The 18659-nt window shown below is 34.6% G+C and overlaps 4 protein-coding genes across 4 annotated transcripts in view; 2 read left to right on the forward strand and 2 right to left on the reverse strand.

Annotated features, from left to right (window-relative positions):
• LOC105455153 (nesprin-1-like) overlaps positions 1–5609 on the forward strand; it is a 90444-nt gene extending 84835 nt beyond the window's left edge. The window contains 6 exon segments of the mRNA XM_011698246.1: positions 20–204; positions 1033–1071; positions 1419–1925; positions 2307–2550; positions 4754–4806; positions 5037–5609. Of these exon segments, the coding sequence (XP_011696548.1) occupies positions 20–204; positions 1033–1071; positions 1419–1925; positions 2307–2550; positions 4754–4806; positions 5037–5256 (1248 nt within the window). The 3' untranslated portion in view covers positions 5257–5609.
• A 1667-nt stretch (positions 5610–7276) lies between these two features.
• LOC105455154 (dynein light chain 2, cytoplasmic) lies at positions 7277–10530 on the forward strand. Its single transcript, XM_011698247.1, has 3 exons — positions 7277–7641; positions 8777–8894; positions 9501–10530. The coding sequence occupies exons 2-3, from the start codon at positions 8787–8789 to the stop codon at positions 9660–9662; spliced, it is 270 nt and encodes an 89-aa protein (XP_011696549.1). The 5' UTR covers positions 7277–7641; positions 8777–8786; the 3' UTR covers positions 9663–10530.
• Positions 10531–12212: 1682 nt separating this feature from the next.
• Positions 12213–16477, reverse strand: LOC105455155 (lipase 3-like). The gene is made up of 6 exons (XM_011698248.1): positions 16192–16477; positions 15487–15803; positions 13980–14226; positions 13738–13896; positions 13250–13495; positions 12213–13036 (listed from the first exon to the last, which is right to left on the reverse strand). Exons 1-6 carry the CDS (start codon positions 16351–16353, stop codon positions 12881–12883), a joined length of 1287 nt encoding a protein of 428 aa, XP_011696550.1. The 5' UTR covers positions 16354–16477; the 3' UTR covers positions 12213–12880.
• A 696-nt stretch (positions 16478–17173) lies between these two features.
• Positions 17174–18659, reverse strand: part of LOC105455191 (lipase 1-like) — a 4362-nt gene continuing 2876 nt past the window's right edge. The window contains exons 5-7 of the mRNA XM_011698311.1: positions 18496–18580; positions 17834–17994; positions 17174–17546 (exon numbers count right to left, since the gene is read on the reverse strand). Of these exons, the coding sequence (XP_011696613.1) occupies positions 17388–17546; positions 17834–17994; positions 18496–18580 (405 nt within the window). The 3' untranslated portion in view covers positions 17174–17387. The remainder of the gene's footprint in view (positions 17547–17833; positions 17995–18495; positions 18581–18659) is intronic.

Consider the following 18659-nt stretch of genomic DNA (forward strand, 5'->3'; position numbering starts at 1 on the left):
TTTCACGGGATTATTACAGGCTAAACTAATCGGAAGTTGCCAGTCCTCGATAGAACTGGTACGCCACCTTCATAATCTACTCATGGAAGACGACAAATTGAGTTTAGGAGCTGCTAAAAGTAGCGAGGTAACAACACTAATAGCTCGATACGACACACTCATTGCACTAGCAAGAGCACGTGAACAGCAAATCAGAGAGCTCAGGTAAAGTTTCTTTCACGCTCACTTCAACGTTTAAATGTTTAATTTCGAAGTTTTGTAAGAAGCAAAGATTGCATGAAGCAGGAGTTTCCTAAATTAATTCTCGTCATGTGAACGCAAATTTATAGAAAAAATTATTTAAATCGAATCGATATATCTATGTAAATCAAGTTTATCCAATACTTGGTTCGCGAACTAAACGCTTTCATTTCTCCGTCGTTGAACGAGATAAGAAGAAAACAAAAAAAAGATAAAATAGACAATAATAGATATTTCAGATGCCCCGGGGGGGCAGCATTCTAATGTCTATTTCTTTTTGTTTTCTCTCTATCCGTTTAATGAAGCAATGAAGAGGTGAAAGCGTTTAACGCGCGACTCTCGATCGCGAGCAACATACCTGCTAAAAATGAATATAATTTTGATCACGCGCAGGACTTTTTATTTTTATATCTTATTAAATGTGGTACTTTCTGAAAGTTTAAAACAATATCCGAAAATATTAGCTCACACGCGTACGTTACAAACTCTTACATATTCTTGTGAGTGATATTCAACTTTAACAATATCTTATATGTATTGATTATCCATTTAGGTCATTTTTAATTTTCATATTAATATCGAATTTATTTGAATTAATACCTCTATTAATAAATAATCATTATATCATTTATAAGAATATCATAAACGCTTCTTTTTTTGTGTTAGTTAAGCCTCATCATTTTGTTAATATGGATGCATAACACTGGCTTGCAATAATTTTTTAAGTGAACAATATAATCCTTATTGTTAGCAAAACCAATTAAAATAACGCTTATCCCTTATCCTATACAGATCACCTGTCACCGATGCTTACGCTTTTCCATGTGACCAGTGAGTAATTAACTATATAACAGTTGAATTCAATATCAAAATAAATTTACTGTTACTAATAAAAAAAATATTCCCGGAAAACTCTAAAATTTTTACGTATATTATATATAATAAATAATCAATAAAAAATTGTATGCAGCTAATAAATTTTTCCAACTTCAAAATAAATTAATTCACGATCTCATTAAGCAAATTTTAGATATTTGCAACTTTAACAGATAGAAATACTCACATAATTTATGCCAAATAATACATAATCTTAAAATATTTATGAATTAAATTACAATTAGAATTTCGACTTTGGCTGGTCATAAAATCGTAATTATAATCTGTGTTATCTATTGCAGCGATAGTGGCAGATTGACTTGTCCATTATGCTCTCGCCGTAATTGGGCTCAACTGGACAATGATCTTTGGCGTTTGGACAAATGGTTAGAGTATGCCGAGGGTACGCAGAGTGAGCAACACTCGCCGCCCAATGATATAGAACAATTGGAGGACGTGATTCAAGATCATCGCGAATTTCTATTGGATCTCGACAGTCACAGGAGTATCGTGACGAGTTTGAATATAGTTGGTACTCACTTAGCCGATCATACCGAGGACACGGAACGTGCGAAGGAGCTTCGTGACCGATTGGCAGTGGCAAACGGCAGATGGGAGAAAATCTGTACAGCCGCCGTGGAATGGCAGGAACAGCTGCAGCATGCCCTCATGACGAATCGCCAGTTTTATCGTATTATCGAGGAATTATTAAGTTGGCTCGAACGCACGGAGGTCAGCATCAGGGCGAGTGAACCGATCGACCTGACCGAATCCACCAATATCCTGGAAGCAAAATATAATAAATTTAGGTAAAGATCTCTATTAATTTTTTCTCGACACGATAGAATCAGTATATATTGAAGTAACCGAATTCATAATATATAAAAAATTATACGTAAATCACCCACACAGCATGAAATATTTGAAAATATTTTATAAAATATTTCTGAAATATATAAATATGTCTAGCATATATGTATAGAGTTTTCGAATTATTTCTTGAAATATTTCAATAGAAATATTTCTTACAATATTTGAAACATTTTGATGTAATAATTTAAAATGTTTTACAAATGTTTACAAAATATTTTGAAATATTTAATTAAAATATTTCAAAAAATTATTCACAAAAAATATTTCATGCTGTGTGGGTAATACGTCAAAATCCATATTTTTTATTTTTATTTCAGGGAACTGCGAAGTGATCTGGAGCGTTGCGAGCCGCGAGTAATATCGTTACAGGATGCGACTAATCATCTTTTGGACGAGCAAACGGAAACCAGAACGCGTCTGCAAGAATTGCGATTAAGGTTGCAGTCATTAAGAAGGCTCACGGGAATCTACGCCCTTAAGTTGGGGGCTGCCCTCGGGCTGGACCCGCGGGATATCGGTCTCGCCGCTACGTCTACATCTCTCGCATCTCTCTCACATGACGTAAGCTCTAAATTATCTCTACTTGTAATAAATCTACATCTAATCAAAGCAGTGGTCACCATGATATAAATTCATTAATCTATCTATATTATTATCAAGCTTGTATAAGCCTGCAGAAGTAGATTTTGTAATAGATATAGTATAACACCAGATGCAATCGATGTGTAACATTAAGATATATATATTACCGTAATAATTTAAAAAGCAAAAGAATTTGAAATTGAAAATGAGAAAAAGAATTTCTAATTATTCGCCGAATTAAGTTGTCATTAAATAAAATCCGATGTAATTCTTTTTCTTTTAATCTTTTTACGCGCAATAGTAGGCATGTTTATGAAAAATTTATCAATTTTCCGAAGCATTTACAAATTAGTATGGTGACTTGTGTGTGCCGAAATCGAATAATCAAACGCTTGAATCAAAGTAAACCGCTAATATCAAATCGTTTAATGTATCAAAAATCAATTATTTAAAAATTTAGAAATTTTTTACATGTTTATTCAATACGAATTTTCTGATCACTGTAATTCAATCTTAAAAATCGTGACATTTGGTGTACTGAAAGCTTATTCTTTATCTTGATTAAAAATTGAATTTATACGCGATACATACGAATTAAATATACCACGCGATACATGATGAGTTAAATATACTATACGTAACACATTCGAGTGTTTCGTCTGATGAGACTTAAAGTCAATGCGTTATTTTGAAAAATTTTATCTTTAAACGTTCTATCGATATTGATCACAAGCTCTTATGTTTACGATAACGTAAATTACGATGATTTTAAAGTACAAATAAAAACTATAAATTACCGCGCTATCATCCAGCTATCATCATCGGAGTTTTTGATCGGAGCAAACTTCTGGCTCTGATGTTATTCCGCTTCAACTTTGCATGAGAGACGCTATAAGCGAAATGGAAAAATGCTCTAAAAAGACCGGAAAGAAAATTCGAATGATTGTTGTTAATTATGATCGCGCACGTAAAATTAACATGTTACAACGGTAACCTGGGCACTTTGTTCGACGTTAGAGCATTTACTTTTACGTTCAGATAACTTTTGCACAGAGTAAAAACCGCAGAGCAATCTCGATTCGACTCCGATGGATTTTGTCGCGCCGCGAATGACTAATTCAAGTAATTGAGTGAAAACTGAACAGATGGCGGCGCAAGCGCACATATGAAAGTATGTTATATTACCATATGAATAAAAATCCTATAATTATATCTCTTTATAAAAATATCATAGATATAATTATATACATTAGTATTTATGTTTTATATGAGAAATATATATAAAGTAAATCTCTACTATCAAACGCTTGTATCAAAAATCAATTCTTTAAAAATTCAGAAAAAGGCATAATCTTTTTCATGTTTATTTAATATGAATTTTTTTATCACTGTAATTCAGTCTTAAAAACCGCGACACATTTGGTATAGTATTGAAAGCTTCTTTATCTTTAAATAATTTAATTAAAAAACTGTACTAAATGCTGATATGGTGGGGTACTTGTATTTTATAGATTTCACGATTGTCACCTTTATACGTTACCTGATAAAAAGCGATCTTTACCTTTATTTTTATATCTGTGTATAGCGTTTATCGTAGATTTAATTATTGCACAAATTAGTAAAATCACATCAATTTTTTGAAGCGAGAAGCGTCATCCGATGATGAGACAAGTCATCGCGATGGCACTTCCACGCGTAATTAAGTTATCCAGCACCGACCAGGGCGACGAGGTATTCTGGTTCAGCTAGGAGACACAGTTCGACGATCGTGGCTCGACGCTAAAGAGAACGCACCGGGAGTCCGGAGCGGACTGTGTCTCTTTATTAAAGACGGCCGGACAAATTTTCTGTGACTGTCAAGTGTGCCCGGGGGGTAATTGAAGAACGATGATATTACCAATCCATTATTTGATTGTTCCGAGGATAATCATTATTTTATTATCGACAGTGTTTACATGTGATCGTGTTTGTTATCCTTGGTACAGCCAAAGTAGTTGGTAATGTCACCGTTCTTCAATTACCTCCAGGTCGACCAGGTCCACTTGACACTTTGACAGTCACGAAATAAGTTGCCTTTGAGCAGCGGAACAGCCGCTTTAATAAAATCTCGTCTCGTCGGTGTTTGTAGTAACCACTTGCACAGTATCTTATTGTTTGTGTTTTATGTTTTGTTGAACTGTAGCTGCTCGACGAAGCTGCCTCTGGGACTGCTCAGCCTCACGCCACCGGCACAGAGTATGTTGTTTTCTTTTTTCGTGATGATATCTGTCAATTAATCTCTCACGTGATAGACCTTTATTTATCAGGATATCATACGCAAATTTAACAACAATTCTGTCATATATAATGAATTAAATAGATAAATAAAGTTCTGTCGTTTGTAAGAAGAAAAAAATGTTAGCTCTCGTACCTAACCTCAACGAGACAATCCCATTTAACATCCCATTCCTGGAAATCTGTTACAGTGGTGACGAAAGAGACCGAACGGTATTGGCACGTGGTTATCGCTTCTTAGGACGAGTTCTACGAGTTTCTCTCCCAATCCAAGCGCTGATGCTGCTACTGCTTGGCGTTGCATCGCTGGTACCGTCTGCAGAAGAAGACTACAGCTGTATGCTCTCTAACAATCTCGCGAGGAGCTTCACACCGATAGCCTTCTATCCGAACGGACCACCACCGGTGTAACCAGTGAAAAACGGCGCAGCGTGCCGCGTATCACTATGCCAACTTGAGATTGACACTTAGATTCACACGAGTGACGTTGACCAGGCGAGCCAATACAAAGCCGATCGAAATTTCTTTACCTTTATTCCTGCATAATTAGCATTGAAAAATACGAAATTCAAACTGCCCTTATTCAGCTTGCCTCGTCAATGTTTCTATCGACTGCAGCCGCAGTGCGCGTATCGCAGGAAATATTTATATAATATGCATATATTGTAATTTTACACACGACGAATTTGTACGTACGTAAAATGTAACGGACCAAGCGGTGACTGAAAATATGTAGCCGACGAGAAGAAACACATTCTTTTTAATTTATTATATATAATATTGTATATTTCGCTATATATCCAGCGCGTGCAATATCATGCTTCCTCCCGCGCGAAGCGTGCACGATCCCAGTATCAGTAATGAACCCGAACAGAACAACAAGTAATTATGACATCAAAATGATTCCAAATTGATTATTAAAAGTCACTTTTCGATTAGTTATGATTCATTTTGACAATATCATAATCTGTTGTTCTGCTCGGGAATAATATCTTGACAAAAGTATTTGTTGTAAAGACGTTGACTGATTCGGAACGTATGTATCGTCCTTGTATATTAACCCTTCAGTTGCGAAAGGCGTACACGTGCGCCCTGAAAAAGTTGCCTTTCATTTGCGAGGAAAACATATATATATATTGATATATATAACTAAAACAAAATAAAATTATAACAAAAAAACTAATTCAAAATAAATGAACAATAAAAAAAATTAAAAATATTGCGAAATATTAATAATTCATCCGCGTATAATTGCTTATATATGCAAGTATTTTCGGTTAAGCTAGAGCGAATTTCCGAGCCTTGATTCTAAACAAACTTTTTTTCCTTTTCTACATTTTTCTCATCATCTTCATCTCCAATTTTGGTAAGTTATAATTACAATAGAAGTAATTCAAATTTCAAAGCATCATTATTGCATATCAGTCGGACAACTACCAATATCCATAGTCCATAGATAGAAAAAAACTTGGTAAGAAGAAAATACTCATTCTCGTCATTGACACGCGACTTTATCTATTTAAACATGTCTCGAATTATTTACATTAAAATTATACTGAGACAAGTTTCAATCGTACGGAATATTGTCGCAGACAGAAAAGTCATGCAGGTTACTTGATTATTTCGCGAAACATTATTATCTTGCTGAATACAAAAAGGTGTACTACAAAATGAAAATGTTACAGTTTAAATTCGTAATTAATCCGCGCTTGATCCAGCCCTTGAAATACCTACGGACTTATCTACATATATTAAGTTATCGTTCGGGCTCTACTTATATGATAATTTCCTGTTCGAGATTCTTGGAGGATTACGATATACCTATGTATAATCTTGATTTAAAAATCTCGTTATGTGATCGGGAGTATCGGGACAAAGTCAGAAATTCGATTTTAGTTGAAAAATTGCATTATCTTAGGAACCTCATCGTGGAGAATCATATCAACGATTTCATCTTTACCGACTTCAATTTCGCAAAGTTCAACAAAATCTGAAACGGATCGATATGTACTTATATGGACGCGCTTTTTATATCTTTCAAAGTTATAATTAAGGTACTGCCAGCCAATCGATTGTTCGAATATCGTGTAGTTCGTTCGCCAAAATACTAATTTCAACAATCTTTTTAGATAGAACATAGAACTATATATGCCTCGGAATCATCATGCTCGAAGTAAGACCGGTGAAACGTGAATTATGGACGGTCCACTTGACGCTACAAATGCCTGAAATGCCTCGAAAGTCAAAGCGTTTGTAGCGTCAAGGACTGTCAGGTGAACCTATAGCCACGTCGCCTGGAAACGCGAAAACAAATTCGGTCTGGATTTTTTCGGCGCACATTTGTTTCTCGCGCGTCGCCTCGCGCGGTGCATGACGGTCCGATAGAAGACCCTGATAGAAGACCCTGCCGGGCGGCCAATCGCGAGCCGGCATCGCGCGGCGCGGCGACTGGCCGTACTCTCAGTCCGGAGCCCGAGTCGCGGAGTTGTCGTTCCTCTCTTTAGGCCCCCGTGAGCCAGCGAGCCCAAAATTTCTCCGAGTGTTTTCCGAGGCAGCCAGCATCAGGAGTCGGCAGATCGCCAATCCACCCGTCGCAGGATCGACCGTTTGACAACCCGAATCTCGTGTCGCACACGTTTCGCCGTCGTGTCAGGAGATATAAGCGCGCGCGCTTAAAATAAACGGCGTTCGCCGGACTCGCGTACGGCCACACTTGCTCACACCGGATCGGGAGAGGAGGGCGAGCCTGTTATATCGTGTGTGATCATCCGCTGGAGACGGCGTCAACGAGAAAAGGTAGAGAGAAAACGTACGATTCACGTGTGAGATTAACAAGGAGAGAGAGAGAGAGAACAAGATATTGCTGATGTATCAGAGAGATGTATGCCCGTCCTTTTCCCCTCCCCCGCGAATACATAAGAGTCGAACTCGTCGAGACCGGATCGCGGCCGGATTCGTCTGGTGTCCGCGCGCGTTTTCTTCTGTCAAATGGTGAAGGTTTTCCTCGCCGGGACGGTGCTGACGACGTCGACGTCGGCGCCAGGACGAGCAACATCGTCACGACCCACTTTTGCGAGCTGTGCACCTCGCGTGCCGGCCGAATTGCCATTTCTTTATTGTCCTCGTATCGACAAAACACTGTCCTCCCGCGCCTTTCGCGCTTCTCTCCCCTTCTGTTCTCTCTTTCTCTTTCTCGTCCTCTAAATGTCTCGCTCTATCGGTATCCGTATCTTCGTCTCTCTCTCTCTCTCTCCCTCCCTCCCTCCCTCCCTCGTTCTGCTTCATTCTCTATTTGTGCATCGCACCGATATTCGCGTGAGCAAGAATTCTCTCTCTCTCTTTCTCTCTCCGCCTGCGCTATCTATTTTTCCCTTCCTTCTCTATCTTTCTCTCTTTGTCCTACCTGGAGCGAGCGTTACTCCTTGCCTAACACTCGCCGCCGTATTGTCATGCCGGCGTTGGACGTGTACGCTACTGTCAAAGTCGTGCGCTTTCCGCGGCCCAGGTTGAGCCTCCCCCAATATTTTTTTGCTTCGTTCGGGGAGTTGTCGAACAGCCAGCCGTCGATTTACGCGTTTCACCCTTGTGGCATTTAAAGCTGCGAGCACAAAACGCCGATAAATGTCGCTTATAAATAAGTCGTTTATTTTGAAAGTGGCGTGATTCTCTGAAACAGTGGCGAATTATTGCGTTACGAAACTCGTTTAAATTTATACTTTTTTGGGGGGTTTTACGCCGCTTTCAAAGTGTTTCGTCCTAAAGTGACTCGACATGTCGTACATACGTCTGTAGAGATATTTTCTGATTACACTCTTGACTAAGACACACCGAGGTGTCTCTCTCGCATAGTGTTTACGTTAGAGAGATGTTAGAAAGATTTTATAGTATGACAACGCTGTAGTATGTGACAATGCTGTATCTTGTGTTCTAGAACAAACAAAATGTCGGACCGAAAAGCAGTAATCAAGAATGCTGATATGTCAGAGGAGATGCAGCAAGATGCTGTTGATTGTGCCACTCAAGCTCTCGAAAAATATAACATTGAAAAGGTATATGCTCTTTATACTTTTATCCGGTGTATACAGATGTAGTAGATAACGTACCGTGAACATCAGGCAAATGTATTATGCAAAGAACGGAAAATTTATAACGCAATTAGAGTAGATATATTTACTAATAGATTTAATTTTATTTTTATAATTTTTTTATTTATTAAGAAACTTAATATATTTTATAAGCATGAATTTAATTTGTCATAAAATTGGAGTAATTCACTGATATCTTTGCGTTAAGCATTAATAACTTTTACTAAAAAATAGTAAAAATAAAGTTTTACATTTGAATGAAAAAATTACATTTGTATATATAGATTTTGCAATTCAAAGAGAAGCTAGAGAATTTAAGATATTATTTACAAATTTATATTTGGAGTAATATGATATGAAATTATTTATTTATTTCTTATTAATGTAACGGACCTTAGGGTCTTCAATTTTTATTAAAAATTGTAATGTTCACCGAAATTATATTGAAGAGATCGAGTTTGTTTTCTGAAAATTTTCTATTATATGAATTGTCAATATACACAGGATGAGATTGTTAAATCAATAACGCTATTGATTTTACCATTAATATCCATTGGTTTTGACTTTCAGGATATTGCAGCATTTATCAAGAAAGAGTTCGATAAAAAGTACAATCCAACGTGGCATTGCATTGTAGGACGTAATTTTGGTAGCTACGTGACGCACGAAACAAGACATTTTATCTATTTCTACCTGGGTCAGGTAGCCATCCTCCTCTTTAAGAGCGGGTAAACTTGTTTTGCTATTTCTCCTAAACGTCCTTTTTCCTTCTTCTCTTTCTCCCTTGCTCACTATGCAAAATACATACATTTAAAATCACCGTCATGTGTAAAAGAAACTTCATTACTCATTATGTACACATTGAGAAATTTGTTTAAAAAAAAAACACCTGCTCCGGATAAGCAAATGAAGAGAAATATCAATGTTTGATATATTGTTTGTCGTTACGTATGTGGAAGGATAATCCGAAAAATAATTCTAAGAAGACACAGTCGAAGGGTAGGGAGATAAACTTGGGGAAAAAAAAGAAGAAAAGAATGACATACAACCTTACATGTTAAAATGTATTTTGTATGCCAAGAAGTTTGTTGTGTTCTTGTTTTATATTATTAGGTAAATATGCAGAATACGGTTAAGTTCAATACTGGCGATTTTAACTTAGTAAAATTTTAGCATAATTGTTTAACGTATAGTGTTCGATTGACACTAAATGCATTGCATATTTCGCGTTGAATGGGTTTGCATCAGAGTTGTACCCTCCTGAGACTATATAACTGGAAGTACATGGTATCCGTTAAGTAATCGCCAATAATGAATGTAAGCCCGAGATTGATTGCCCCTGCAATTGTTATTTTATATTAATTGGTAACCGTTGTCGTCTCCTACGTACTGCATACTGATTAACTTGATTTTGTATTTGCTATACAACTGCGACTGACATTTTTTTTTTGTTAGAATTAAGAATTCTCAAAATGATTGAACGGAAAAGGAAAAAAAAGGAGCTCAATCTCTCTATCGACGTGCGATAATCATCGTACACGTACTCTATTAATAACTTTATTTCGATCAGATATAAAACTAACATGCTATTGAATAACAATTATCTGACTCGTTCATTGCTACCTTCACAATTTTTATATTGTGCACAGATTATAACGTAAAAAAGGGAGGGGGAGACATTTTATCTCGAGGCGATGTATACTTAGGAGAATTCATTTCCTAAGAAAGAAAATATCATCTTCTACCCATATTAAATTCTTTTATGTAATATTCAACACTCCATATTATGGTACTTATACATATATTATATATATATAAATATATATATATATATAAAATATAGATTATACATATGATATATTATTTATACATAGAGTGCAATCTTCAAACAATTTTTCATGCAGTATTTGATTATCGTAAACGTTGCTACATTGTTCAAATTTTAAACTAACTATTAAATAATATCAAACCACTATCGTGCATCCCTTTTTTTTTTTAAGAAAAATTCGCAATGTCACTTTTATAAGCAGCGAATATGTAGTAGAAAGTATGTGTTCGAAAGAATGTGTTCGAAAGTAAAATCACGATGAAAGATATCGAGTCATACTCCGAAGATCGATTTGTCCTTGAGAACATCTGAAAATATTCGACCTGACATGTTATTACATTTCTTTTCTTTTATTTATTTATTGTACATATATTCCAGCAGGTTTATTATTAACTCATAAATCTATTGCATATATTAGTAACACAGGACGAGCTGTATCTTTACGGTGTTATATGATGTACGTTATGCTTTCGCCGTACTTGCTACATGAGATTGGTTCAAGAAATATATCGCTAATAGGTTCGAATTTAATCGTCGGTAGTAAAAGCCAATTGTACTTTGTATACACGTTAAGTGAAGAACCTGTTACGCTGTTAGGCGGCGGTTGTCACATTCATTTGATTTGTCAAAACATCAAGATGCCGTTTCTGGAACGCACTGCCACTTTTTCGAAACGCAAACGCAATAGAATGCGAAATACCGAAGTATTTTTCATACACCCCGTGTTTCACGGGTTGACAAGTGAAAAGTATATGTGGGCATGACGAAATCATTTTGGTTCTTTTGGAGCTTTCGAGGGTAAGAATTCTGTGCACCTCCGCCGATTTCACGATCGAGTCTACATGCAGAAGATGCGGTAAAAGCAGATGAATATTATTGTGCTTAACAATAAAAATCAGTTCCACCCATGAAGCGTGCTTTTCTTTCCAGCGAGGCGCAATGTATAAAATAGGGAGCGAAGGTATTCTACATAAAAGCGGTATTGAACGTCACAAGGTCGAATTTTCCCTAAAATTACAATACTGAAATATCAGAGAGAGAAAAAATCACAACACGCGCGCGTTTATAACACACGTACACACACGCTTACAGCCTACGCACGCGATATTGCCAGGAACATCAATAATGTGTTCTCGATAAAATTCAACCTTGTGACTTACAATGCGGAGTGGCCGACTAGATGACTACCTGTCCTTTGCATAATTTGCGTAACTTCGTTAGACTCGTGTATCTCATTTCCGCCCCTAATGACTATAAATACTGTGCTTCTTCAACGCCATGCACACATCCGTATCTATATATATGGATATATACATATATAAAATACGTATATACGTATACGTGTGTAAAAGCCATACTTGTGCTTTCTTTCAGAATCCCTTAAAAAGAAGAATAATTTTTTCATCTGTTTCTTCATTGTATTTGTGACATTAAGATTAATAACTTTGTTGATGTTACATTTATTAATATTCAGTTATTTATTGCTGCATTATACATTCGATCTTTAACATTACAGAATACATCTGAAGAAAGACCTGCAACGACACATAGCACTCTTATTTGATATTACTAATTTTAATATATATATATTTACATATTTTTCAGTCTTTTAAAATTATTTACAAATTAAAATTTTGCTATATTACATGTGATTTTGTTCAAAAAAGATATAAAATATCTTATTATATTATTACTTTATATTAGATAATTAGAAATTGGAAAAGAGGAGAGATATTGACAATATCTCGACAAATATTGCGACTTATTTACTATCGCTATGTCAATAGTTGAATCTAAATTTCAAATTAATAATCTTAATTATGTTACTAATTTAAACAATTTGTTTTCAGAATGCAAGTAGAAAAAATTATTAATATCTCTTAATTCTTAAACGTGTGACGAATTTCTTATCTTATAACGTATAAACAATATTTCGAGGTTAGTAAGAAATTCGTGACAATATAAAATTCCTTCTATAATAGATAGATAATTCAACTCGATACTTATATTATTACGCAAGTATTAATCCGAAGATAAATAGAATTCCTCTGATAAATAGACTCGATTTTTCGTACAATTTTTATCTCTGCAGTATTTTAGAAGTTCGTTAAATTTTAATAGTTTATTGTTGGAAATGTGTCATCAAACTTATTATTTTATCATACAATAGTTCTTTAACATCCTTAGCCCACATGAAATCCAAATGATTCCACTGTTCATGTGGAACGCGGAATTTTCCAAATGGATTGCCAAGATTCTTATATAGTTCCTCGACATCCTGCGAATGATAAAAGCACAATGTAATAAACGCAATGCAAAATATAATTGAAACAATATGATAATTCATTTAATTTTAACACCTCGAATATTTCTCAGGATATTTGTTCTATCCAAAAATATATGAAAGCTTATTTTACGCATGCAAAAAAAATATCCTGGCAAATTTGTGGGAGATATTTAAAATTAAAGAAACATATAAAAAGATACATACATTGACATTCACTAACCAATCGTTGGTGCCATAATGCAAGGAAACTGGCACTTTAATCCTTCCCAAATCGTATTTCGGAGGCTGGATGGTACCATATTTGATCAAATTGCCGAAAAATGAATAATCATACTGTCTAAACTTTCCCGGTGTGATTAAATGCCCAGTCTTGATAAGTTGTGCGAAATGCATTAATTGTTTCGTAGATGCGCCAGCCGGAGTATGTTCCAGAATTAATGGTAGAAGAGTCTGCAAACGTGACAGTAGCATTATAAATAAATGTATCGAATTAATAATGAATTGATGTTATACAAATTCAAACAATAAATGATTATGTCAAATTCGTGATTACGTCTCAAAAACTAATACTATGATATTATTTAGTAACACTATAATAATGTGAAGTGTGCTGTAACAAACCAGCTTACAATTTGAAATATTTATCTTATTTTGAATCTTAAAGATAATTAATATTAAAGAGAGTATCATACAGTATTAAATTGGTCTTTGTTGAATCCGGCGATTAAGAAGAGCACGTTCGCGCACAAGGGTTGTGTGATAGCGTCTTCTGCGCATGCGAGTTTTTGGAACGTTTTCATGATTTCACCAGAAGGCGCAAATTCGTGTACGCCGATTAATTCCAATAGTGACTGTAAAAAATTTAGTTCATTCAAAAAAAAGAAAATAATGAAAAATTACGATTATTTTCTTATAGAAATTGGAAATTACATACGTTTAAAGTACCACTGAAGAAAGCGAGAAAATGCAAAATAGGATTATTCATTCTTCCGCAATAAGCTACCGGTGCCAGCGCGAACATCGCCTGGATCTTGTCTTGATATTGAGGCTCTTCCGCTGCCATGACGAAAAAGGCGGCAGTACCCTGGCTGTGCCCCAGATAGAAGATTTTTTCGCGGCCAGTGGTTTTCACAACATGATCTATCATTGCTGGAAGATCACGCGTGCCGATCTCGTGAAAGCTGCAAGAAAGGTATGATTTTTATGAATTATTTGTCAATCCTTGGTCTGGAATAGATAATTCTTTATTTCACATTTTGTTACAAAGATATGAAAAAGAATTATCTGTATAAAGATATGTATATGTATGAGTGTCTAGTTACTCTAGACGTAAATAGAATGCAAAAGTTAGTGAGTTTTCTTAGACAGTTGATACTAAAACTCAAAATATGAATTTGTTTTTGGATCGTTTAATTTAAACAAAACGTCTAGTTTTGGTAAAGCAAACAAAATCTCGGAATGAATCGGATAGAATGGCTTATCTGATAAATTTCTATATTTTCATTGCGAATTATCAGATATTTAAATGAAATAAAAATTCTCATTTAAAATTCTCCAAATGCTAAATGCATATAATTCACGTGATTTTATTTTTAATATTTAAAATATTTGTTAGGTTGCAAATATATGATATAGTATTTGACTAACAAATATTTAATAGGCACTTGTCCCAAAAAAATAACATCCAATGCCGCGTGTCATTATCAGGGAGTGATATAATATCTCACTTGACCGATAAAAAAAGAATTTCTTTGTCGCGATTTTTACTACACCTGTAAAAATATTCCGTTACAGCTACATTTCAGATTTTTATCAATTTGTATTTGCATATCGCAATTGCATTTTTGCATTTTTATGGTATTTCTACATTATGAAATTTAGTATTTATTCTAACATTATTTGATTATTATGTCGAAAGGGCACTTCATAATCAGATAATTGAAGAAATAGATTAATTATATCTTGACACCTGCTAAGTGCAGATGCCATAATCGTTTTGCGCCTTTTCTCATTTCTTATCGCACATTACGTGTGCGAATATTTATTCATTGAAATTTATATATCATTATATAGGGAAATTGTTTATTAGAGATGTTCATTTTCTTGAAACTGTAAACACATAATTACGATTTCTTAAAATAACGTTGCGATGCAATGATACAATTTGAAAACGATTTGATTGAATACAATTGTTGAAATTTTATCATTACCGTCGTGGCATTCGATAAATCACGATTTGATAGATTTAGAAATTATAAATATCAATTGCATATTTAAATATATGCATCAATTTTTTTATTCGACGATAATAAAACGTACTTATATGTAAAGATAAGATTGAAGATATTTGACATTCTTGTGTTTCTATTGTCGTGCTGACTTATTTTCAAGCATGCTAACCATGTCGTAATAGTTTTTCACTATTTGCACACATTCCTCACCTGAAATCCCAGTAAACGTCCTCTCGAATAGCCGGGAGCTTGTGTTTACGTGAATATACATTGCCACGTGTGTTACCGAGCCACACGTCGTATCCTGCGTCTGCCAGAATGAAAGGTAAACCTTTCTCCGGTCCAGGAACAACCCAACACGCTGAACTGCACAAAAGACCATGCATCACAAATGCCACGGGTTTTTCCACTTTCGAGTCAGTAGAATTAATTCGTCCTGTTATCCGATGCATCTCTATGATGTAACCGTCAGACGTAACCACCTCGTGCAGCTCCCCATTGTAGCCAAATTTGCTCACTAATTCTAACTGTGAAATGAAATGATGACTTTTTGATATCGATAGATTGATAAAGACCGAAACATAAAGAACTAAAAAACCCGACGTAAACATAAAAAAATCTACGTTAAAAATCTGATTTATTACAATTATAATATTTAAAAGTATTTGTTAAAGAATTGTCCAATACAGTTAATAAAGTTTAAATAATTAAATGAAAGAATCTCAGAAATAAATTAACAAAAAGTCAATATACAATTTTTCTCATTGAATCGATAGAGATGTTACGATGTTATTTGTATAATTACATTAATGCAGGAAATACAGAGTTATTCAAAAAATCTCGTTTCAATCGACGGAAATCATATCTGCATGATTCTTTTTTAAAGTTATTTTCAATTTCGACAAATGCACTTACAGTGGTAAGTGACGCATCTCGCTCGGTGGCTTTCCAAAATTCCGGATCATCGAGTTCTTTAATTGCCGGTATCTTCTGGTCTATCGGCAGGTCCGGCAGTAGAAAGTACGGTATCGCGCTGACGGATGCTAGTATCGAGAGGAGAAAGAGCGGTAGTAACATTGTTGTCGCTCGATGTTGTCCGAGAATTGATCAATTCGAACTGTGTATTGTACGTGATTTTCTTCCTGAATGTGCAGTGTATATATAGAGCGCCGCTTATTTACTGAAAATATATCACCGGAGTGCTATTTTATGCCATCTTATCAAATACTATTTATCGTTCATCCGTCATAATTTCTGATTCGATACGATTGGTGTAGTCAGTTGTAATTGAGTTGTCGAGAAAGAAAGGGTCTTATCGATTATTGTCAAGTAGATTGATTGTTTATCCATAAAATGATACAGCATACAACTTTGCGCGCAGGTGCAGCTACTCGCAACATTGCGTATCACTGTTTACACGATACACAGTGATCCTTATCGGATTACTTTGAAAGAAACAAAAGAACTGATCGCTACTGATGATAAAATTCAGACAAATAGGGAAATCTTTTATAATCCTTGATTTAAAAATTGATTTTACAGATTTCCGATCTCGTAGATAATTCCATTTTATACCACTAATTGATTCTTTTATTGATTCGTATAACTTTATTTGTTTTACTTTTATCATTGATTCTTTGACGATACGCATCTATTAATTTTAATTTATCGATTGATCTTTGATATTACAGATAATTGATTTTATATGATAATTTTCATAAATTAAAAATTTATTCCTTATTTATTATTAAAATATATCACATATGTATATAATATGAGCGAGATGATACGGAAAGAAAAAGTGACAACGAGTAATAAATAAGAACACTGGGCGAGGGAAAAAATGATACGAAAGAATAGGAATTTATAGGAAAGTGAGTGCACAAAATGCAAGATATATGCATCACATTTCAAACAAAATATTTTATGAGAATATGAACACATTAACAAGAGTTTGATAACTCAAACCGATATATATCGAAATATATTGAGCGTAAGCGTTGATCTTCCGACAAAATAATTGTGCCGACGAGAAAAGCAAATTCTTGGTCAAATTTCTGGTCAAATTAATCACCGCATGAATTATCATCAGTGGAGTAGATGCTGGCACTTCATTGCGAGGCCTTTTTGTTCATTATTTTGATTATCGGATCGTATACAAGCTTCCTCACATCCTTAGCCCACATGTAGTCCACATGATTAAATTTCTTATCCGCTACTAAAGTTTTACCAGAAGGATTGCCCAGCTCGCCGTACAACTTTTCCACATCCTACACAAAAATTACAAATAATATAAATACAAATATTCGGGCAAACGTAAATGTACAATTTTATTTGACGCTTGACGTTAGATTTGAAGTAATTACATGATTAAATTTCAATGTCAGTATCAATAGAAGAAACTCGATTTTTTCAACTTGTAATTATAATTAAGTGTCAAAAGGGATCGTATGATCACTTTAATGCTTATATCTAACGTTAGACCGTCAAATATATTCTAATTGCTTTGATAAACATCGAAGATATTCGAGATGTGAATTGTAAAAGAAATACGAACCTTGACATTCGCTAACCAATCATTTTCACTATAATATAAATGGATCGGAACTTTGATCTTCTTTAAATCATAAGTTGGTGGAGTGTATGAGCCGTATGCAGCTTTATTGCTGACTAATCCATTATCATATTGTTTAAATTTCCCCGGTAAGACTACTGTTCCTGTTGATAGATTTAATACTGTTATTATGAGAAATTTTTAAGAAATTTGAATATGCATATTTAATGCATATCTATAGATATTCTCAGGTAGAACATAGAAGCAAATGATGTCATAATGATGTCATTCTTACATTATTTGCGACTTATAAGTGACAAATGAAGTCATAATGATGTCTTTATGTTATCATATAACTTCATTATGACTTTTGTGTTCTACCTGGATTATACAGGGGATCTTTATACTCATAAAGTGTATATTATTGCACGAGATTACTTCCATTACTGTGTACTGTGTACGCTAAAAAGTACATAAAAATAAGATAACACAATACAAACGACAAAATATTATCACATTTTAGCAAAAAAGGATACTGAATATTTAACCGATCAAAGTGCTTATATTATGCTTTTGTACTTATGTATCTTTATATACAGCAATTTTTATAGCACTGTAATAGAGTACATATATCAAATTTATTATTAATATGAGTGAACGTTTACCAGACTTGATAAGTTGTCCGTAGTGCATCATTTGCTTCGTGGATGTACTAGCAGGAACATGTCCTAAGATTACTGGAAGAAGAGCCTATAGAAAGATAGTAATTATAATATTAATATACATATATATATATATATATATGTGTGTGTGTGTGTGTGTGTGTGTA

The sequence above is a fragment of the Wasmannia auropunctata genome, unplaced genomic scaffold (genome assembly GCF_000956235.1).
Source record: "Wasmannia auropunctata unplaced genomic scaffold, wasmannia.A_1.0 LD335921.1, whole genome shotgun sequence".
In the NCBI taxonomy this organism is placed as follows: Eukaryota; Metazoa; Arthropoda; class Insecta; order Hymenoptera; family Formicidae; genus Wasmannia; species Wasmannia auropunctata.

Coding starts and splice junctions, on each gene's coding strand:
- LOC105455155 (XM_011698248.1), bottom strand. CDS start 16,353: ATGTTACTACCGCTCTTTCTCCTCTCGATACTAGCATCCGTCAGCGCG. Junction 14,227..15,486: donor GACGTTTACTGGGATTTCAG/GTGAGGAATGTG, acceptor CCTTTCTTGCAG/CTTTCACGAGATCGGCACGC. Junction 13,897..13,979: donor TCTTCAGTGGTACTTTAAAC/GTATGTAATTTC, acceptor AATTTTTTACAG/TCACTATTGGAATTAATCGG.
- LOC105455154 (XM_011698247.1), top strand. CDS start 8,787: ATGTCGGACCGAAAAGCAGTAATCAAGAATGCTGATATGTCAGAGGAG. Junction 8,895..9,500: donor AAAAATATAACATTGAAAAG/GTATATGCTCTT, acceptor TTTGACTTTCAG/GATATTGCAGCATTTATCAA.